Source organism: Octopus bimaculoides, chromosome 12, assembly GCF_046866305.1.
Source record: "Octopus bimaculoides isolate indiv1 chromosome 12, ASM4686630v1, whole genome shotgun sequence".
Taxonomy (NCBI): Eukaryota; Metazoa; Mollusca; class Cephalopoda; order Octopoda; family Octopodidae; genus Octopus; species Octopus bimaculoides.
Window position 1 is genome coordinate 8,000,685 of NC_142939.1, and position 24,823 is coordinate 8,025,507.

Consider the following 24,823-nt stretch of genomic DNA (forward strand, 5'->3'; position numbering starts at 1 on the left):
AGAATCCAGTTAAATATAGGGAGAGATTGGGAAAAAAATATAGGAGAGGAAGAGATAGCACGAGGAAGGAAGGAAAAGTGGGAAGAAGGGAGATAAAGCTCTGCCCTAGAGAGCAGTTATTAGATATTGTGATACTATAACAGAGGTATAAAGAGTAAGCAAACGAGAGAAAGAGAATGGTAGAAAATGATGGGGTAGAGGTTTTGGGAGAAAAAAAAAAGATGGAAATATATTAGATAAACTAGAGAGAGGTAAAAATAAAGGGTAACTGAAAGAACGAAATGAAACAAGAAAATAACTGAAAGCAGTCCTCTGTGTGTGCATATATATATATATATACATACATACATATATACACACATATATATATATACACACACACACGCATATATATATATATGTGTATATATATATATATACATATATACATACACATATATATATGTACACACACACATATATATATACATACATACACACATATATATATACACACACACACGCATATATATATATATATGTATATATGTATATATATATATATATATATATATATATATATATACACACACACACATATACATACACATATATATATGTATACACACACACACACACATATGTATACATACATACATACACTCTCACACATGCACCTTGGTTTCTTCTTAACTCAAATCTATCCCTTCATTCAGACTGATAAGACAGATGAAACTGAAATTGATTGTGAACATCTGCAGTGAAAAAAAAAAAAAAAAAGAAAATTTAAATTTAAATTAAAACTGGGAGGTACGAACAGTTTCTCTGAATGCTGAGATCAAAGACCTCTGCTGAAAACTCCATAAGAGCAGGTGGTACATGTGATTAGCAGTAGTAGCACTTGTGTATGTAGTATGCCAAGCAAGCTACACACATGAAATGTGTATGAAGTTATTTCACTTTAGTTTATGCCACCTTCTGCTGTATGTCAGGGTGGGGGAGACACGAATGTCAAGTATTCCATTCCTTTTCTCTTGTAAACGTGGCTACATGCTCAATTCAAATGCAATTAGTAGTTGTAGTAGTAGTAGTAGAAAAAGTCTGACATGACACAAGACTAAAAATTTTGGAGAGAAGTCAGTCAGTTATATTAACCTGCTACTTGACTTGTGTTTATTTTATTGATCTCAGGACAATAAAATGGTGAATATTTGAATGTAGAAAACAGTGCTGGAACGAGTACCACAAAATGTTTTAGCTAAATGCTCTAATAATTTTTATGTATCTACTAAACGTTATAGTAGTTGTAGTTTCTAATATATTCAAAAAATTTTGGGAGGGAAGGGAACAGTCGGTTCATACCGACTTCAATAATTCATGTGTATTTTATCAACACCAGAAGAATGAAAGGCAAAGTTGACTTTGGTGAGATTTGAACTCAATGGGAAGAGCTAGAATAAATACTGCAAGGCAATTTGTTTGATTCCAACCATTCTGATAATCCACCACTCATTGTCGGAATAACGTTGAGAAATGCCAGACACTAATCCCCTTCTAATCTATATTGGTCTGGAACATTGTATCATTGTACAAAACAAGCAGCAGTTGTGGTGGTGTATCTAGCTGTTTGTATTTTTTTCTTGTGTGTTTGTGGTAGGTTTGTCTGTGCTTTTGTGTACACAGTCACTCCCCAATTCCCAGATCCATCTACGACACTGTCAATAAATGCAGACATGGCTGTGTGGTAAGAAATTTGCTGTTCTACCATACAGTTTTGGGTCTAGTCCCACTGTACAACACCTTGGGTGTGTTCTTTAACCCTTGACTGACGGAAGCCTTGTCTGTGGATTTGGTGGATGGAAACTAAAAGACACCTGTTGTGTCTGTGTGCGTGTATATATTATGTGTGTGCATTATGAATGTTACTTTTGTACAAGCTGTGTTCTTCATCTCCAATCTTCTGTGGAAACCTGTGCGAGGTTACCAGCATTGCCTTCTAGCACTTGTGCTGGTGGCATGCTAGAAGGCAACGCTGGTAACGATTAGAATGTAGTTTCTGATAAGTAAAATGGAGGAATGGTCACTGTTGGAATGGCTTTGGTCATTGGTTTGTTGGGTGAAGGCTGATTTGGCTTTAGATAATACACTATTTAAGTCCATTTACTCTATTAGCCAATAAAAGAACTCCATACATGATTGCTCAGTTTGCTAGAAATAATAGCCCAGTCTCCCTTAAATCATACCTGTATTCTTTTAAAGAAAACACTTTTGATAATGATGATACTGTGTTCCCTGCACATAATATAACTTGATGGTCCAACTGGAGTGTCTTCAATATATCTCGACCCCATCAGAATTGACCTCTGGTCAAACCACTTGAACTCCCACCCACACTTCTGTGTACATCTCAGATTAATTTTTCCTCTTATCGTGATTAAAATAATAATCTTATTTTATTTTCAGTGTTTGCCTAGTTAACGCAGTTTTTCAGATTTCAAATATTTGTGTTTGTTGTCTCAAGTGTTTATACAGCTGGATTTTACACATTTCTAATGTATATCCATTCTAACTCTGAGGTTGGAGTAGCATCAGCTTCACAGCTGGGGATATTTTTGTGATTGTGGGGTGCAAACATGGATCTGTGGTTAAGAAGTGTGCTTCTTCACCCACATGGTTTTGGGTTCATACCCACTGCATGTGTTTTATACCTTAGCTCCAGGCTGACCAAAGCCCTGTATGTACATACATTCCTGACACATTTCTGCAAATAGTCCTTGTTCATTGTCACATATCTGAACCTTTGTCCTGGCTTGCACAAAACACTCTGCATTGGTGGCGTCCTACTCAAAAGTGACAGTTGTGGTAGTAGTTGCTGTTTAGCTGTAGGTCAGCCTCACTTGACACTGACAATGATTTCATTCAGGAGTTAATCCCGGAGATTGGATTTCAATGAAACAAAAGTAAATGGATATATAATAAAAGGGATTTTCTCACTCCATTCTCCTTGTTTGTAATTATCTCTCTCTCAAATATATATATGTGTGTGTGTATGTGTAAGTGGCTCCCATGGAGCAAATTTTTCACTTTCAGCATGCAGTCTCATCAAATTATATTATTAAAAGTGGATAACATTGAAATTAAGTTTTAACTTAACACTTTCTCACTCTATCCTAGCATGGGCTGGTGGGGTTATTATACACATTTTGACATTTAGATTCTTCTACCATTCTCCTCCTAGCCTAGCTGTAAATGCTGTAAATGTGACGTACTATCCAGACAGATATCTTACTTGATGATGGAGCCTTCTAAAGTAGGCTACAACACAACTCCTTCCAATGATGGTTGTTGATGTTGTTATTTAGTTTTAGTTCATCCCTGTTTAAGTATACCTGTGATGAAACATTTTTAGGCCGTGATCATCCTGGCTTTTTATTTTTCAGGAAGTGTTCATCCAGGACCACATTAATGCATTCTCCATCTTTTATCAGGTTGAGTAAAAAGTAAGCAATGTTTTGAACCATGAAGAATTTGTACAGGATTTTTGCAGAGTTTTGAATTTTTTTTTAAACATGTTTTTGCAATTGGCTGATAATACTTGCCCAAATGCATCAATAAATTAACATTGATTTCTCAAAATTTTGTAGCCTCCTGTCTATGATAAAAACCATTATCATTAGAGCCAGGAAACTAGTCAAAGCAATAGAAAGTCGGCTAAGGTACCTTATATACTGGATTAATTCAATTACCTATACTTCATTCTCTACAATATTAGCTTTGTACCATTAGATAAATAGGAAAAAAGAAAAAAAGAACTATTTAATATTTTTATACTTTTATCTTAATTGGAAATATCCTATTTCGGATTTTGACTAATTATTTATTATATTGTAGGCTAGCAATTAAAATATTGCTGATTAGTGTTTTGATAAAACAACTTTTTTTTTTGATTAGATAATCAGCTCTCAGATGGGAAAATAATTGCCCTCTGACATTTTCAGTAACCTATTTAGTTCTATGTTGTCACATTGTCATATTACTTTAAATTGTCTATTGTTTTATATTGCAAGTTTTCTAGATTTTTTAAACTATTTCTATAATTTTAGTTTGACATCTTTCTTTTTTTTTTCTTTCTCCTCCCATTGCATAATGTACCTTGACTGGTTGATAATGAATGATACTGAATGATAACGAGATTTAACATTATAATTATTAGAGTGAAAGATTGTTATTATTAGCTCCTTCCCCACCAAATTTCAGGCCTTGCCAATTGTAGACTGTTTAACCCTTGGTAATTCCTTATCAATGGCATTCCACTCCTGACTAACCCATCTTATATGCAGACAGTGTATCAAGGACTATGTTTTCAAATGGTTCCTTCCTTTTTTTTTTTCTTGTGAAGATGATGGTGTGTGATTTAGGGAGATCCAGATGTTATCTCAGCTGTTAAACAATGGCATTAAGGCAGCCTCATTGGTTTGTGCGTCTAGTGTTGTGGGTCTGTAATCTTAATACAAGCAGTGGCTCCCTTGGATCTGTTGTTGCTGCAACAGCAATGTTTGATTTTAAGTGCTCTGTGTAAAACTGAAGTTTTCATTTTATAAATTCTCACTACATCACTTTCTTACTAACAGCAACATATGTTTTTAAAATCTGCCCAGAAAATTTTCCTCTAATACTATATGAATTACAGTGTTGCTTTTCACGTTTTACAGACAAAGAAGTATGAACCAGCCAGTCTCATCTTAAATGAGGAGAAAGATGGCCCAGCGAGTTTGCCGGAGGACAATCTGAAAACGGAGGATCTTTTCGCTGGTGAGCTTTCATATTCATTTGGAAAACTCCTGTTTTTAAATATTACTTTGTTTTTCTTCTTACCCTGTTCTGATATAAAAATCTATTTTTGTTTTTGTTTAGATTGTCTGTAATGTCTCTTTGTCGTCCATGAATTGATATTTGGTTCGAATCAAATGAAATAGGTTTTCAGTTTTATGTCCTGGAATACTTGATTTTCTGCCACATTTGTGTAGGAATATATTTAATAGCATGTTTTCTTTTCAGTTGATGCTTATCCACTTGAAAGCAATGCAGATTTATTAGATTATGGTGAAGAATTCCGAAAAGGAATATTGGATCTAGGTTAGTTTGGCCAAAAGCCTACATGTCCTTTATGCTTCATGAAGACAATTTGTAGCTGGTTCGACTGCATCTTAGAACTGCATGTTTGTGCGTGTTACTTTATTTTTTGTTCTCATGTAGATGTGGCTTCACAATGTGCAGCTATTTTACTTATGGAAGTAGGATATTATATTATACAGAAGTTATTTCTCATAGGTATTAATCACTCAGACAGTCCTATTAGCAGATGATGCTTTATGACTAATTATTTACACAATCTATTTTTCAATTATTCTCAGTCATTTTTTTTTTGTACTTTACCTTCAGTCTTTGTACTACAGCCACTACTATTTAAAAAAAAAAAAATCTGCATTATTTGTCCTAGAATGTTAAGTGACAAGTGGCCTTTGAATTTAAGTTTTATATAGTCTTAATTGTGTAATACAAATTATAACTACACTATAAATGTTAAATCATTCACTCTTAAAACTATAGAACTCTGAGTAACTCCTCCGTTTGCTGAAGACTGTAATGTACAGACTGAGCCTGCCTTGTCCATTTTCACTATAACTTCTACATTTTAATCAGCCGAGATTCCCCTGGATAGCAGTTTTGATATGACACACTTTGACTGTTACCTTATCATGTTGTACTCTTGACCAAGGAGCTAAATGCTGCTTGGTCAAAGGTACAACGTGATACGCCACAAAACATACTGAAATCTGGCAATCTGTTTGATTAATTATCTCCAGGTCATATGTCTTCTAGAGCTGAGTTGCAACTACTATTACAACAACAATCATTCTCGATATGTTCAGTGTTCTGTCATTAAATTAGTCTCTTTGTCTCCTGTTTTTCTACTGCCACAAATACAGCTATTGTCTTCTCACAATCGTTGTCTCTCTCTCTCTCATACTTTGTTGATTAGTGATAACCATTGTTTGAAAGCAATTTGGAGATTACTATTACATGGAGGCAGACTTGAGAAAACTGCTGTTTGTAGACAAACTAAAGCTGACCCTTGTATGCGAGCAAACTGGAGATGACTGTTAAATATGAGCAGACTAGAGATGACTGTAAATATAAGCAGATTAAGATTGACCATTAAATATAAGCCGACTAGGGATGCCTATGAAAATCAGTGAGACTAGGAATGGCTATCAAATGTTGGCAGACTAGAGATAACTGTTAAATGTAGGTGGACAAGAGATGGCCATCAGCTGTATTGGTTGGTATTTAAATGAAGTTGGCTGTTTAGGCCAGACTACATCTTGACCATTTGAATATTTTAATGTATAGTCTAAGTTTCATGAGGATTTGTCACAACATACTGGGCAGTGCAATGATGAGGTACTATTTTCAGTGAGACTGCGATGTAAATATTTGAAGATGATGATTCAGTCTCTTTTTATGGTGGCGGTGACAGACTGTTTTAGTTGAAGTCTCACCATAGACATTTCTAAAATGATCCAAGCAAGCAGAACTGGAATTCAGCATTGCAGAGTATATGAAACGCTTAAATTTACAATCGCACCATGATTATCAATAGTAAAATGTATCTGCTGCAAGGTGGGTTCAGTTAGTGAGTTATGTGCAGTAGCCATTCATATATAGAGCTACTTCAGTAATAGTTTGAATCTTTCAGTCACTATTAAATGCTCCATCAACACCTGTCCTTTAGCTAGAAGTCCAAATCCCCCTGTCAACCTGGCTTACTGATAAGTGCATGATAACGTTTGATAGCTTTGTTTGGCAGCATGCATTTCAATTAATTGATACTAGATACTTTGGAACATGTTTTTTTATCTCAATGACTCACTCTTTCCCTAGGTGCAAGGTGGATGTTATTAGCTGATCTACTGAGTAATTTTTTTTGTTTTGTTTCTCTTTGCTTTTTATGTTTCTAACTTTGTAATGCAGATTATGTGAGGAAGATGAAAAAACAAAAAAAAAACAACAAACCACCACCTTCTGGTAAACAAGCTTGGTTTCTTTAAATTGATCCATAGACATCTATTATTTAAAGATGATGTAAGGTGGTGAACTGGCAGAGTTGTTTGTGAGCATATGGGACAAAATGCTTAGTGGCATTTTATGTTCTGAGTTCAAATTCCGCCAGGGTTGGCTTAGCCTTTCATTCTTTCAGAGTCTATAGAATTTGTATCAGCTGAGCACTGGGCTTGATATAATCAACTTAGCCCCTCCCCTAAAATTTCAGACCTTGTGCCTATATTAGAAAGGATTATTTAAAGGTGGGGTTTTGTTAGGGTTTGCAACTGATTTTCTCAGATTTGAACCATTTGTTAATGTACATTGGATGCTGTTGTCATGGGCCCAAACTATACCAGAGCACCATAACAACAAGGAAAGAGTTGTATATATTAAGTAGGAGAATTCTGCTGGACAATTAGGTGGAATGGGGGCTGAAGTTTGATTTGTTGGATCTCTCAAGGAGAAAATAATGCTAGCAGAGCAGAACTCTCCTTATAAGGTTGTGTTGCTGATAATGGCATTAGTGAGTTGAAAGGCCAGTGAAGGTAGCCATCAGATGGCAAATCTGTTGAAGCAGCAGAAGTGATGCCTTCAGAATCAATGATGGATGATGCAATTTCTTAGATTTTCCCACCATTTATAACTGACCAACTAGTGTCTCAGAAATCCTTGTAATGTCTCATAAGATTAGACCCCTAATTCTTAAGATTATTGCTGCTTAACAACCATTTCATCTGATATCATGAGTAGACAATTAATCTAATCCAGATTTTATTGAACCCCATGTCAGCCCTGAATGAGTAGACCTATGACCAAAAGCATCCCAGCTTTAACCTTTGTCTTAAATTTTTTTTCAGGTATTGTGTATTTAGGACTGTGTTATTCAATGTATCTTCCTTTTTTTTCTTTTTTTAGACAATAAAGTGTGATTTGAGGGAGATTTGGTTGCTATTTTTAGCAGGTTTAGTAGCGACATAGATGCTCCCTTCATTTATATTACCCAATAACTTGTTACTCTTGCCGTAAACTAAATTCTCATCCCTGTTACAATTTCCCGTCAAAAGCACTTCGTTCCTTTTGCATTATTAAACAGTTTCTGGAAAGAGCACAAATGTTAGCATTCTAGTTTCCCAGTCTTCCATCAATAATATATGCCTCCTAATCTTCATTGAAAGAAATCAATGAGTTTGACAAATGTGATAGAACTTAACAAACCTCATTTGCTGTACACTCAATCAAATTTGCTTCTTGCTTCAAGTCTTTTTGTGTCTTTTTTTTTTTTGTTTGTTCACACAAATTTTAATTTTTGATCTTTTAAATAAATTTGTATTTTTGTTTATGTATTGTTGATTTTACCCACATTTGAGTTTTGTGTGAATAATGTATGTTGACACTAAATGCATGTATAGCTAATATATATATATATATATATATATATGCACACACACACACTTGACATTGTTTCAGTAATTTCTTAATCTTTCACCGTTATTTTTCTCTTTGCCTGTGTTATAAATACGTATTGTCACTTTATTATATTGTATTAATATATAATTATTTTATCACCTTCTTTTTCTCTATTACATTTCATGTATTTTTGTATTTATTGCATGTATTTCACAAATTTCACACATTTATGTTGAATTACATTCTTGGTTTTACTTTTATTTCTTTATATTTTTTTTTGTAAATACATTACTTTATACATCAGTAAAATTGTAAAATTTTGTTGGCTATAAAAATAGGACAACACCTTCAGTAGATCTGATCTAGTAGTTCTCTGAATCAAATGTATACACCTAACTCTTTCTCTCTCACATATACATGCATACGCACCTCTATAAATAGTTAATGCTGGAAGGCATAAAATAATCCTGGTGTGCACGTACATCATTTTTATTAATGTTCCAACTAACATTAACCCAGTATTAGATTAGTTAATGCTTTTATTCTTTGTATGGCTTGATGATCAACTTTACATCAATTTATAATCATCAAATAAGATCTGATAGTATGTTAGTGTTAACACCTCAAAATAGATAGAATATTAACTAGAAAATATGTGGTGAGAAAAATGAAATGTTACTCTTAGGTTTCTGGCAGTACAAGAGACAATTCTGGATATGTCTTAGCCTTATTGTGATTTCATCAATGAAGCATAATTGCCAAAATAGTGACAAAACTATCTCAAAGTAAATGTTAAATATCGGTGCTATGAAATAGTTTTCTTCACTGCGTATTTCTAGTTAGCTTTTGCATTATGTTACTATTAACTTATTGTTTTTTTCATGCAGATGGCATATCTGAATTATTTAAAGATCAGCAACTTAGTGTGAAACTTTTAAATAACAGCCAACATACTTTTAAGATTTATATTCACCATTTTATGATAGAAATGACTGTCAGGCCCAAATGAGATTCCAACCATTCTAAAGTGGGTCCCTTGTTCATTATCTACTGTATTTGATGACATATAAACACATCTTTTCCTTCAAAATGTCTTTAAAAAATCACCTTTGGGCTTAAATGCAAAGTTGGGCCTATATTGCATGCTTTAATGCGCTATAAACTTTGGGAAGCATCTCATATGCCTTGTGCATCTTTTATGCCATCAAATACTGTTATACTAAGTTGGTATTTATAAGATACTGTTTATAATAGATAATAGCATTTAATGTCTGAGATGTTAAATTATAATGGTTAGTATGTTTAACAACTATTTACTGAAAATACAGATGCATTATACAATATTACACACCTGTAATGTCAGGTAATTACTACAGTGATTCTGATTGCTTAGGCTGCAGATTCTTCCTGTCCTTGGACTTGCCAGGGTAAGGTGACAGTCTTAGAGCAAAAGCAGTAATAGCAATGTGTCTAGTTGCAAGCTGCTAAGTGGAGGTGCTTGGTGCTTTGGTGAAAGTAAGATACAAACTTGTCAGAGAAAGTTCAATATGTTCTTTACTTAACTTTTGCATCTCTTTCTCTTTTAAAAAAAAAAAATTTTTTTATTTCTCTCTCCTGTTTCTGTCTCTCTTTTTCTTTCTCTCTCTCTCTCACACACACACAATTGTGCATATAGTAATAACTGGATGGTTCTAGTGAGATATTTAGCAAAACCAATATTCAAGTCCTTCATTAAAATTAGATTAACTATCAATGGCATGTTTTAAAAACGACCTGATTCTGCTTTGCTATTTTACCGACATTTTTATTTTATCTGATCCATGCAAACATAAAAAAGTGGACTTTAAATAATGATGGAATAGATACTGTTGAAATAATGATGGAATGGATACTGTTGGGTCATTCAACAGAGCAGATCCCAGTTGTGAATTTTAATTGCTTGAGTTTAAATACAAAGAAACAGGAAAAAAAGTGAGATAAGGAAGGGGGGAAAAAAATAGGAGATAAAGCAGCAGAAAATGGAGGTGGGGGCGATGGGCCACATACCCTGGAACAAATGGTGTACTCAGCCACACCCTGCGATAATGACTGCAATGGCGTTGCAGCTGAGAATGGCCAGTGACACTCGCTGCAACAGCCAGTCCACCTTGTGGGGCTCATTTCTCCGATGGGTTGCCATTATCCCTATTTTGCCTGAGTAGACTTTTCAAATAAGTTCAACTCCACAGTTTAATGACTAAATCTTTTTGATTTTGTTGAATATGGGAGATAAAAAAAAATAAAAATAAAATAAAACAAAAACTGGCACACTTCGAACAAGTCTTTTTTGTTTTAATAAAGAAAAGTTTTCAAATAAAAAAATTTAGAGGAAAAGTATATAGAAAGTTGTTTTAAAAAATGTAAAACAAAGAATTGTTATTTTAATATTTACACATTTTTTTTGTGATCACTCTAGCATTTTTTAATAAAATTTTGTGAAGCTTTAAGTTATGTTTTCAAAATTTCATAGTGTACCATGCACCACTTGCAGTTCACTGCAACAGACACTTCAATTATTTCACTTTATAAGTTTGGATGTGACATTCTTCTTACACGAGAACACTTCAATGTTTAGGATTCCCTATCAAGTTTTGGATCGTATAAACCACAAATCTTTGATCACTGTAAATAGCATCTTCTGAAATTCAAATGTCAATTTTTTTTTTTTTTAAATCGGTTACATGATGTATTAACTAATTTGGCCATTGAGTGATAGAAATGATAGTATGTCTAATTTGATGTTTGATAGTATTTGCCTTCAAAAGGTCGACCGTTGAATCAATAAATAAATTAATTACCAGGTATACACTGAGGTTGCTTAGTATATGTGTGTCCTCATTACCTATGTAAGAAACCATATTAATGATTCACCAATTCTTTTCAAAATGTTTTCTTTGAAACTGTTGTGAAATTTTATTTTTAACTATGATGACACAATGTGTCTTTATGTTACAGTCACTTTATTTTACTGAAAATATTGTATTAGAGAACATTATTTAAATTTTTTTTTATTATTATTATTGTTGTTGTGTTTGGTTTGTGTGTAATGTGTGTGGTGTATTGTTGGCAGGCGGTGGGACCGAAATCAGTCTGGAACCAGACACTGAGCCGTCCACGACTGACACACCGACTGAAGCTCAGCCGGCTGGAAGTGCTCTCCCTACTCTCAACAGTGAGTTATTCACACTCCTGGATTGATTGATCCATATTGTCTTTAGAATATCATAGAAATTTAGCTATTCTATTACTGAAACCTACTAAATCTCAATAATTATAAGTGATAATTATAAGTGATTATTATAAGTGATAATTATAACATTCTTAACTAAAATGAATGAGAAAAACAATAAAATTCATCCTTTACCTGTGAAACCTAGTGAAGATATTAGAATATTTGTTAAAAAATATGAAAATTTAAGTGTTTTGTCAAAATAGATGAAATAATTGTATTCTTAATATGAAATTTGTTGGACTCAAAATAATCAATAGGCAAAGTTTTGGTAGGGGTGTCATAATTTTGCAGGTACATAATTAACTGGCTTATAGTTTTACATGTTAGTGTGTGTTTTCTTAATTGACAATTGACTATAAACTGTGGCCAACAGCAATGATATTTTGGATAAAATATCTGAATCTTGTTGATTCAGTTCAATCTGATTAATTCTTCCTGTTGTAGAAATTTGGCAAACTTCCTGAAAATTAGATTAAAATTGGTTTTGTACTGTAAATACAAAAAAAAAAAAAACACAGGAAACAAATTCTGATTTTGATATTCTTGTTATTGATTTTTATTGCTATGTAGGTTGTTTCTCTCACAATTTAGAATGTGATATTAGTTTGAAGAAATTGTCCTACCCAAGAAATAGTTCTTCTGCTTTGTTGTTAAATAGATTCACCTCTTCACATCAACTTGTTGATCAACTGATTTATTTTAACCCTCTAGCATTCAGATTGCTCTGTCAATAGTAATAATTATTGATTCACATTGTTTTAAATTAATTATGCGTTATCTTTAAGATTTTGCTGATATGATTGTTTATGTTTAGAATAAAATTGTAGGGTAGGTATGAGAGGGTAGATCTGACCTGTTTGAACAGAAAAGAGGTAGAGTGTTTGGGCCTGATATGGCCGGTCTAAGTGCTGAAAGCTTAAACATGTTCATGTAAATTCTGTGTTTTCTTCCATGGTTGAAAGGCAGTTGTTGGTGTTTTGGGGGTTAATCACTGTTTTATGTTTTCATCAACGTCACTCTCCTTGAATGACAGTTCAGTTGTGGTTGATCATTCAGGTTTAATAAAACCTTATCTCTTGATTCACATGACATTATTTCAGTTGCCATTATGACAAACATTTTCTTAGTTGCTCTCGAACTGCTGTTTTCAAAACTGCATGCAATTAAAGATACATTGTGCTACACATTTTAACAGACAAGCTTAGAATATTTGTATCCTGTTCTTTCTAGTAACTGACAGAGAAATGCTGCATGTAATTCTTAGTTGATTAAGAAGTTGGTCTTTTCTCACACCTAAGACAGAACACACACATATAAGCACATAATCTGAGCCAGATCAGTCTGTCTGTAAGGCAAGTCCTCATTCCCCAACTCTTTGACATCATCAGGTTTTATTTAAAGACCTCTACTCTTCCAAAATTGCTGATTCTTCCATCTAGGCTCATTTGATGTTGCTCTTCTTCACCTCTTTTGTTTTTCTTCAGTTCCAAACTGAGCAAACTTTAAACATCTAATTGCCTGAGATTAATTATTGTCAATAAGATTATAATTTTTCACACTAATTAACCTTATTTTTAATTATAAAATGATTTAATATTTACATTTGCAAGTTGCAGAGCTGGCAGAATTGTTAGCATTGCTGGCAAAATGTTTAGTCTCTCTGCATTTTGTCTGTCTTTATGTTCAAATTCTGCCAAAGTTGACTTAGCTTTTCATCTTTCTGGGGTCGATAAAGTAAGTACCATTTGAGTATTGGTGTTGATGTCGTCGACTTATCACCCCACTGAAATTGCTGGCTTTGTACCAAAATTTGAAGCCAATACTTCAATCTGCACTGCTTTTTGATTGATTTAATCTATAATCATCATCATCATCAGGTGTCTTATTCTTCTATGTGTCATTGTACCAAACTGGATTTGGACACAAATCCTTTATTTCTAAACTTAGTTGTAAGGCTCTTATCCACTAGGTTCCTGACATGCATACATAAAGGTAGTGATGATTTAAGTATTAAATATCAATGCAATTTTTATCTCTTGTCTGAAAAATAATAATTGAAAGAACATCCTTTCTCAGAATTTTCCCTTTCTATCTATCCCTTTTTTTTCACTGCTCCTGTAACAATTTAATATATTGACTCAGTTATAAGCATCTTCTAGTCTTAAGTGGAATTAAAAAACACTAAGGCTATAGTTCTTCTCAGACTAATTGAGAATATGAAAGGGAGAAGTTTCTCAACATTTCATTGACACACGCATAAGAAAAGAAAATTATTGATGTTATAGTTTTATAAGGCAAGGATAGAAAGAGCTAGAATTATCTATGACCTTATATTAAATTGTTCCTTCTGTTATTTTCTGGAAAAAAACTAAATTCAGGTTTTCTATTTTCTTTTTTTCTATTTTTGTTGCACAGTTTTGTTGATATATTATTATTATTATTATTATTTTGTGTGTGCACCATGAATGTTTGACTCGTGTCTTTTTAATTTCATTTTCTTCTGTCTGAAATTTGCTTGCTGTCGTTAAATTCTTGCATGCAAGTGCACACTGGATATATTTATTTATTTATTTTTGTTACTGCTCTATAACGATCACCAGTAATGATGATGATGATGATTTTTGGTAATGTTTTTATGAAACAGCCACAAAACCTTCTGTTAGTATGGTTTCAGAAATGTCTCCGAAGACCCTGTTATAGAATCGGCAGTTGGTCATTTGAAGTATTCTTCCTCTTGGTACAAAATGTAATCTCTTCTCAGTTGTTGTTGTTGTTGTTGCTTATCTTCAGGTTAGCCCCTCATCAACCAGATAAATGATCAAAAGTGGTTTAGCTGTTACTATCCTGTGTTGTTTTTTTTTCTCCTTTTATACATTGGGAACTGTATTGTACAATGCGTTTTCTTCATTTAAGCTAGTGGGGTGTAATTTGAAGAAAATTATCTGCTATTTGTTGCAACTTGAGTGACCACTTGGCGTGAGACTCCCTTGTTGGCTTGTGGTTCCCTAGTTAACTTACAGCTGCCTTGTGACTCTTTGACTTCTCAGTTTTAGTACAAGTTGTTCATTCTGCATTCAATTCTTTTTATTTTGTCACCATATTTTTCTACTTTAATAAGATGGTATATTCCTTTAATATTCTAAATACATCTTTTTGCTTCTTAGATTGTAAAATTCTTTGTGTATAACTGTTGGTGAGTGTAATTATACAACACGTTCACAGGCACATGCATACATTATTATGATTATATTTAGAAATCTGTAAATATGTAGCTCTTGTTATATTCTTTGTTAGACTGTTAGCTATTGTTGTTGTTGGCCTAAGCATACATCCCTAACTCATTAGATTATACTAGTACTACTACTACTAATAATATTAAGGATTTCAAATTTTGGTATTAGGCTTGAAATTTCGATGGAGGGGTAAGTCAGTTACGTCGACCCCAGTGCTTAACTGGTACTTATTTTATCAACCCCAAAAGGATGAAGGGCAAAGTTGACCTCTGCAGAATTTAAGTTCAGAACATAAAGGTGGATGAAATGCCATTAAGCCTTTGGCCCAGCATGCTGACAATTCTGCCAGCTCACTGCCTTTCTAATAGTAGTAGTAGTAGTAGTAGTAATAATGATAATAATGATGATAATAATAGTAGTAGTAGATCTTTGAGATTCCATCAGAAATTAAGAAAGAGACCATTTTGTGGTCCTTGATTCCTACAGAGCATTGTTATGGTTAGGTAGAAAGTTTAGGAAGTATTGAATGTTTGAATGTTTTCCATGTCCACTTGTCTGCATAACTATGTTGATATTTCTCAGGTGGCGGGACTGAAGTAAGGTTGGACTCCGATGAAGAGGAGACCGAAACCCCGACTGAGGCCCAACCGGCTGGAGTGTCACTCCCGTCAGAGAGCAGTGATGTCTCCAGAGCAGATGAAGAACCTCCAAGAGTCGGTATCTCACAGACATCAACTACTTCGAAAATGTCTTCATCGACTATAAAGCAAGACAAAAATGAGGTATGTGTATGTATGCATGTTCCTGTGTCAAAGACAATACATGTGTTCAGTTTTTGCTGAATGACCTGCACAAGCAATTTGTTTATAGTGACCAAACGTATGTGCTGTACATTAGCTAACTCGCTCCATCAAATTGACGTTACCTGAATAAGTGCATGGTGTACCACATGTCAGGTGTCAGTGAATGCAGAGCAATGTGAGATGAAGTGTTTTGTTCAAGCATACAATGCACCACCTAATCCATGAATTGAAACTATGATCTTGTGATCGTGAGTGCAATGCCCTAACCACTTGGCCATACACCCTCACATTATATAATATGTATGTGTGTGTGTGGTGTTTGTGTTTCTCTCAACCATTTCATCATGATAGCTCTCTTTCATCTCATTGACAATCTTTCAATTACAGATGAGGGCTGACTCTTGGTGGGTATTTTGCTTGAAATGTTGATGATGTATTTAATTGTTATCTGTATCCTATACTAAAGCAACTGATTAACAGAATTAGTGTGATGGACAAAATGCCTTGCTCTATTTAGTTGCATACCTTTATATGTATGTACGTGTATATGTATACCACCTGACTGGCCTTCGTGCCAGTGGCACGTAAAAGCACCCACTACACTCTTGGAGTGGTTGGTGTTAGGAAGGGCATCCAGCTGTAGAAACTCTGCCAGATCAGATTGGAGCCTGGTGTAGCCATCTGGTTTCACCAGCCCTTAGTCAGATTGTCCAACCCATGCTAGCATGGAAAGCGGACGTTAAACGATGACGATGATGATGGTGATGTATATATATATATAAATTATAAATTTTGTTTTCATTGGTTTCAGATTGAGGAAGAAGATCCATATACTCTTGAAATAAAAGTCTGTGAACCCAACAGGGTAGGAGATGGCATGGGAGCCTATATTGTTTATAAAGTCATCTCCAAGGTAACCTGACTTTTGATTGTACTTTTTAATCAGTCTTTTTTCTTTGTTTGGATTAAGGTTACCTTTTATTTTACTTTATTTATTTATATTTTTAAATTTGTATATTTATGTATGAATTGTTGGAGCAAATGTTTTTTGGTAGATTTTATTAATTCATGCTTATTACTAGACTGCTAAAGATTGTCAGTGTGTAGGTTTCATCTTTAGTGTGTGGTTAGTTATTTATTCTTTGTTGGTAGTTTACAACATGACCATTCTTACATACGAATTTTCAAATATTTTATTAGTCTGCAATGTTCATATTTACTTGTGTATATGTAAATAATTTAACCCTTTAGCATTTAAACTGGCCCTATCTGACCCATATATTCTTTCTGTTTTAAAATCTGGCCTCTTTACAATGTTATCCAAAAAATAGTCACTTCATTGAAATCTCATGGCTATATGATTAATTGAAAACATTGTGAATAAATAAGCATTATGTTTAACAGTAATTTGAATAGTAAAGAGTTAATGGAACATTATCATAAAACAGTGAACATTGTGTTTAGGAATCAACTTGCTAGATAATATGAAAGTAGTATATAATAGTCATTGAAGTTAAAATAAGTAGAAGAAATTTTAGTCAGTGTCTAATTAATGTGTGTTATTCAGCACTGGAGGCGCAATGGCCCAGTGGTTAAAAAAAATAAAAATAATAATAAACAGCATGAAAAATTATTTAATCTTTTCACATTTTCAGACTAATATTCCTGCATTCCGTAAAACTACCATGACAGTTCTAAGACGATTCAGTGATTTCTTGGGACTACATGAAAAATTAGCTCTTAAGTACATTCGAGATGGACGAATTGTGCCACCAGCTCCTGAAAAGAGTGTCCTTGGTAAAAAAAAAAAAAAAAACCTTTTTTTCACACTTTTTTTTACCTGATTGGTTAAATTTTTATTTTTTTATTCAGTTAAACTTTCTTCAATTTTCATATTAACTCTACAAGTTTCAAAAACAAAAAAATTTCCTCCATTGTTTCCTGATTCCCAGCTTTACTGTGTTGCTATTGCTAAGTGAGATGTAGGTATGGCTGTATAGTTTATAAGTTTTCTTCCCAACCACATGGTTTTGGGTTCAGTCCCACTACATAGCAACTTGGGCAAATGTCTTCTACTAAAGCCCTAGTGGGCTGACCTAAGTCTTGTGAGAGGATTTGCTTGACAGAAACTGAAAGAAGCCTGCTGTATGTATATTTGTGACAGAGGATCGAGATATGTGGTACATTGCTGTACTTAAGACATGCCCACCACAACAGAATTAAGGTCCTAAAAACCAAGGTGCTACATAAAATGCATCGGTGTGGATGCTGGTGCCCCATAAAAAGCACTGATGATGGTGCTACACAAAAAGCGTCCAGTACACTCTGGAAAGGTCGGTATTAGGAAGGGCATCCAGTCATAGAAACAGTCTATGGAACCTGGTGCAACCCCTGGCCTTGCCAGTTCCTTTCAAGCCATCCAACCCATGCCAGCATGGAAAACAGATGTTAAATGTTGATGATGACGATATATATACTTATTTGTGTGTGTGTTTATGTCTCCTTGTCTTGACATTGTGTGATAGCTGTACATGAAAGTCATATACATACCTGTATGTATATAATGACACTGTGAGACAGAATTATAAAAATGGATTTACTAAATGGGGGCATATTATGGGTAGCAAAATCAGCTAGTTACTAGATTAGTGGGACCTAATTTTGGGTTCACATCTTCAGAGTTATTCCTTCTAAAAGTAAACAGAAGCATTTGTAGATATTGGGAATTATATTTACAGTCAAGTCTTTTAATGTTGCTTGTCACCTATTTAAACAGGTTAATGATTCTGTTTATTGATATTTAGTGTAGCTTGTTTAACAACTGTCAATTGTAATGTTATATATCTATTGAATTGTTGCAGGGATGACCAAAATCAAAATGAATAAGGAGGAATCTGGATCCACCGAATTCATTGAAAGACGGCGACTTGCATTGCAAAGGTGAGTCTGAATTCTTTGTGTTAGCACTTTCATCATACGGAGCATTACTGGGAAGATCTTTAGCATTATTGTTATAACCCTTGAAGTTCAACGTTCTAGTTTTACTTTCATTTTCCTTGAGAAGGTATTTCGGGATGCTTTTATTATCCTTGGGGGCTTATTTGAAGCAGCATTGTACAGTTGGGATCTCTCCCTGTTGGCAACCATTGCTTGTTAGTCAAGTAAGAGATTATTCATTCTACTGGTCTTGAAAAGTGTTGAGCAACTGCCTGTAATGTAAATATAAGATGACCGCCAGTACCGCTGGACTGGCTCCTGTGCAGGTGGCATGTAAAATACACCATTTCGAGCGTGGCTGTTGCCAGTACCTCCTGACTGGCCTTTGTGCCGGTGGCACATAAAAGCACCCACTACACTCTTGGAGTGGTTGGCATTAGGAAGGGCATCCAGCTGTAGAAACTCTGCCAAATCAGATTGGAGCCTGGTGCAGCCATCTGGTTCACCAGTCCTCAGTCAAATCGTCCAACCCATGCTAGCATGGAAAGCAGACGTTAAACGATGATGATGACGACGACCATTTCACTTAGATAGTGACAGTCAAAGTTATCGAATGCCTACATTCATGCACAAACGAGTATGTATACATGTATCTTAAATCTATTTATAACAATAAAATGAAGCCTGGTTAGCAGTCTTCACATTCTCAGTTCAGAACCTGCTGAAGTTAACTTTATCTTCCATCCCTCCAGGGCTGATAAAAAAAAAAAATAAGAAAGCACAGGGGTTGAGAGTAGTGACTCGCCCCTCTCCCAAAATTGCTGGCCATGTGCCTAAATCAGAAACATTACTCTATTACTTGTTTCAGCCATGCAGCTGTGGTCACGCTGGAGCACCACCATTATTATCATTATTAAAAAATAATAATTATTATTATTATGTCAACTCTGCGTTTCATCCTTTCAAGGCCGATAAAATAAGTACCAGTTGAATACTGAGGTTGATGTAATTGTCTTACCTCTGCCCCCCTTGAAATTATTGGCCTTATCCCAAAATGTGAACCCATTATTATTTTTATTATAGATTTTTGTCAAGAACGTCTGCTCATCCTGTTCTCCGTGTTGACCCTGACTTCAGAGATTTTCTTGAAAAAGACGGTGACCTCCCCCGAGCAACAAGCACTTCTGCTTTGAGTGGGGCTGGGGTTATGCGTCTTTTCCACAGAGTTGGAGATGCTGTTGAGAAGATAACTTACAAGATGGACGAGACAGATGAGGTTAGTATTTATTTTGACTTTGTTCTTCAAACTATATATATTTGCATATATATGATATGATAATAATAATAATAATCTGTGTATTATATTTCTGTTTTATTTTCATATCTAGTCATTCTTATTTATATGCAAAAAGATATCTTGACATGGTTATGATATATATTTTTTTAAAATTAATTAAGCTTTAGCGATGAAACTCATTCCTTTGCGTTTACATTTAGGTTTTGATCAGAATGATCTTAAATTGACATCAGGTATCTTATTCCCAGATGAATATTTACATAATCAGAAAAATTATATTTGTATTAACACTAACACATCACAGACATTAGACATTTAATAATCTTGACCACTGACATTTTTTGTTTGTGTGTGTGTGTGTGTGTGTTATGCCGTATGTAAACAAACAAGTTTTTTTTTTTTTTTTCAAAGTGCTGAAATGTATGGTAGAACAAGTAGAAAGATAAATTTTATTCAATGCATAGATACTGAACAGTATAGATATAAAGGATAAAATCCTTTTTCTTTTTAAAAGCAGAAAAATTTGTCGGCAGCCTGCCATGAGAATTGAACTCACATCCCTCTAATATTTGGTTTGGCTTAAATGGTAAAGCATTCTAACCCTTGGTACAGTGCATGCACACAGGATCATTATTTTTTCTTCTAAGGCAGTAGGGTTGGAGAGTGATTTGGCTGTTATTTCTAACAGGCTGTAGGACCATGTATAAGTTTTTATGTTGATCTTGAACAAGACCAATTATTTATTTTTTTCTGTGGCTAGTATTTCTAAATTAAAATATCACTTAAGTAAATTACTCAAATATGGATGCTATCCACATAAAAAAAAACAGGTTAATTTTAACATATTTTATGTAGTAACCATCAAAGATCTACTTACAAATCCCTGTGTGGTGAGGAAAAGACAACATTGATGACTATTGTTTTTTGAATTATTTCAACAAGTACAGGAACATTTCTGATTAGTTTGTATACTCTGCTACTTCCTTCAAATTTGAATGAATCTGTACTAATATTTTATTGGACAAGGAAGTAGCCTAGTTTGGTGAGAATTTGATGCAAGAACTTGTGTAAGTGACAAAGAATTTAACGTATTAAAAAAAAGGCACTCTCATCAAAGCTAGTCACTAACTTATCATAGCGATATGCTGACAGTTGTAGCTAATAAAACTCTTCTAAAATATTTACTTGTTTGAAAGTGGGTCGACCCACCACATGTTGGACAAAATAGTGATGGCAAAAACTTAATTGATAATAGTCTCAAGTTGCATGAATTGTAGAATATGTTTCAATTATTGTGCATACAATATGTATCATCTTCATTATCATTATAACATCCACTTTTCCATGTTTGCATGAGTCGGATGGAATTTGTTGAGGCAGATTTTCTTCTATAGTCAAATGCCCTTCCTGTTGCCAACCCTCACTTTGTTTTCAAGCAAAGTAATATTCCCCCATGGTCCAACATGTTTCCATGAAAAATTAGAAACGAACACTGCTTGTATGACAGTGATGCTCATTTTACAACGATCGCGCATTGCCAAGACAAGGAGAGACTAGCATGCACACACACACACACACACACACACACACACACACACACACACACACATGATGAGCATCTTACTGTTTATGTCTGCCAAATCCACACACAAGGCTTTGGTTGGCCCTGAGCAGATGTTTAGAAGACACTTGCCCAAGGTGCCACACAGTGAGACTGAACTCAAAACAATGTGATTGGGGAGCGGGCTTCTTAACCCTACAGCTATGCCTACCCCTATAGAATTGATCAAACAATTGATATGAGATATATAGTTTTATTAACAAGTCTTTTCCTATAATGACTCATCGATAACAACTGATTTGGTGTTCCTGAAGAGATAGTCGTCTGAGAGGAAGAAATCTTGCATTAAAAGTAATTACAAATCTCAGCTGCTCATTTCTTTATATTTCTTCCAGACTATTGTTTGTTGTATTGATGGAATATTTCTAACACAAGTGAATTGAGGTTATCTCTTTCCCTGTTGCCACTTCTTGAGATTCTATCTTCATATTTTCTGTCTTTCTACTTCTATTATATTGTCTTCGTTTTCCTCATGTTTGGAAAAACAAAACAAACAAGAAAACAGCTGTTTTACTGACATTGCAATTCATCTTGAATTCTGAACTGCTTGTTGTCATCAACCTCCCAAAGATCGAACTTACTACCCACTGCATTCCATGTTTGATTAATTTAAGTTTTGAGATTGTCTCTTCTGCCTTTCCTAACCAGAACTAGATATTTAATAATAATGATAATAATAATCATCATCATTTAACGTCTGTTTTTCATGCTGGCATGGTTGGACAGTTTGACTGAAAACTGGTAAGCTGCACCAGGCTCCGATCTGATTTGGCAAGGTTTCTACAGCTGGATGCCCTTCCTAATGCCAACCACTCTGAGAATGTAGTGGGTGTTTTTTTACCCACTACATTGACCTGACACCAGCATCAGCCACGACTACTATAATAATAATAATAATAATGATGATGATGATCATAATTTCTGCCACAGGGCCTGAAATTTTAGGGGTAGAGGCTAGTCAATTACATTGACCCAAGTACTTGACTGATACTTATTTTATTGACCCCCAAAAGGATGAAAGTAAAGTTGACCTCTAGAATTTGAACTCATCATGCAAATATGGATGAAATACTGCTAAGCAATTTATCTGGCATGTTAATAACTTCACCTGCTTGCTGCCTTAATGATAATTATAATAATCTTTTCTACTGTAGACACAAGACCTAACATTTTGGATCCAGGGCTGTTGGGAAGTTAGTGGTATACTGGAGGTAGATAAAGAAACATGGCATTTACTGCAAACTGCAGTCAACCAACCCTTCAATTTTGGAAAAATCTTCAGTTTTAGTATATATATATATATATATATATATATATATGTGTGTGTGTGTGTGTGTGTGTGTGTGTTATGATGATAACTGACTGAAAAAGCCACTTGAGCAGCACCTTAACAACTGGCTGCACCAGTTAAGAGAATCATCACCATCATCAACATTTAATGTCAGTTCTCCATGCTTCATGGGTTGGACAGGAACTGGCAAGGCCAGGGGCCACACCAGGTTCCATAGTCTGTTTTGGCTTGGCTTCTATGGCTGGATGCCCTTCCTAACATCAGCCACTCTACAGAGTGTACTGGGTGCTTTTTTTGCGTGGCACCATCACCAGCACTGTTTACATAGCATCAGCACCCATACAAATGCTTATTACATGGCACTTTGGTTTTAAGATCTCAATCCTATTGTGGTGGCTAATGATTATATATATATATATATATATATATATATATATTGTGGATGTGACTCTCAGGACATTGTTTTTGGATCAGCAACCAATTTTATTGTGTAGTTCGCCCATACATGAAACCATTGCAATTTTGTCCTGTCTTAACCGTCTATACTATTGAACAGAAAATGTTTATGTATAAGATGCTCATTAAACTGATAATTATAATCCTATTTTTCTGAGTATTGTTTGTGTGAATCTGCACACACAGATATTATACTTTTTAAGAAGAAATATGATGTATAATAGATCATGGCCTTTTTCTTCTTATTAAAGATTGTAATTTCAGTTAAAATTACTTTGGCTTTTTAAATTACATATGCTAACATCTATAAGTTCCCTGGGTATTCACCCATTCAGCTATTCTCTTAAGAATCAACACTGCTTTATTGTTCCAGATTATAAACGAACTATATTATGAGTGAATTGAATTATTACTAGATAGCCTAAATATTTACTGATGAACTTTGTGCTGAGATATTATCAACCAATGTGGAGTAAACGAACTATATTATGAGTGAATTGAATTATTACTAGATCGCCTAAATATTTACTGATGAACTTTGTGCTGAGATATTATCAACCAATGTGGAGTAGGTACCAATAGATTCTGATTGAACAGACCTTGATCACAAAAGAAGCCAACAAAAATTTTGCTAACCAATACAACTAAACATATGACTCTATGAAACTATCACTCAAATGTTTTCATAGCAGTAACTTAAAGTATAAAAAGTTGGAATACCACAAAATATTTTGTTTGGCACTCTCACTCTGCCAAACTTTATTCTTTTTAAGTAAATATTAAGTGACCTTTCATCAAAGTTACAAATCATTGTTACTCTTATAATTAATATTATTAATACTAGAATTGGTTGAGCACTTGATAAGCTGTTTCACATTTTGTGTCCAAATCTCAATGAGATCAACTTTGCAATCACATACTTACAAGGTCGATAAAATACTGTGTTTGAGCTAATTGATTATACCCTTCTTTTTAAAGTTTGCAACCTGTGGCAAAATTAGAGATCTTTATTTACCTGAGTCATTTTACTGTGCTTAATATCTGAAGTAAAGTACTTTGATGCTGTTTGTTGGTTCAACCATCTGATCTAAAATGCACATGTTGCACCTGTTCAACTGCTGAAATCGACAAAATTTTTATACCTTTCAACCTTTCAGTCAAGTCCGCCTTTCTTCCAGTAACATACTGTCCATATAATCTTAAATATTTCTTTAACTCGGGCACAGTAAGTCCTTCGATAGCTGAATCATCGAGCTGCTTTATATCCATGATAAGACGTAAAACAATAACAATAGCGTGGATAGTCTGCGGAAGTTTAATTGTCTACATGGAGCGCCACCTAGCCAAGGGAGATAACCTACTTATAGAAAGGCCCTACTGTCAAGTCGACAGGTGTTAGCTCTTTAATGTGCTTAGGCAGG

General features: G+C 34.3%; 1 protein-coding gene across 10 annotated transcripts in view; it reads left to right on the forward strand.

Annotated features, from left to right (window-relative positions):
* The window catches only part of LOC106870418 (sorting nexin-2), a 79,144-nt gene that overhangs the window by 16,276 nt on the left and 38,045 nt on the right, over positions 1-24,823 (forward strand). For 5 of the 10 annotated variants that reach the window (XM_089360742.1, XM_089360746.1, XM_089360743.1 and 2 more), the window contains exons 2-9: positions 4,692-4,791; positions 5,038-5,115; positions 11,603-11,704; positions 15,580-15,779; positions 16,612-16,713; positions 17,456-17,597; positions 18,662-18,740; positions 19,821-20,013. In XM_089360742.1, the coding sequence (XP_089216868.1) occupies positions 4,692-4,791; positions 5,038-5,115; positions 11,603-11,704; positions 15,580-15,779; positions 16,612-16,713; positions 17,456-17,597; positions 18,662-18,740; positions 19,821-20,013 (996 nt within the window). The remainder of the gene's footprint in view (positions 1-4,691; positions 4,792-5,037; positions 5,116-11,602; positions 11,705-15,579; positions 15,780-16,611; positions 16,714-17,455; positions 17,598-18,661; positions 18,741-19,820; positions 20,014-24,823) is intronic. The other 5 variants (XM_089360744.1, XM_089360747.1, XM_089360750.1 and 2 more) reach the window with 2 other exon arrangements.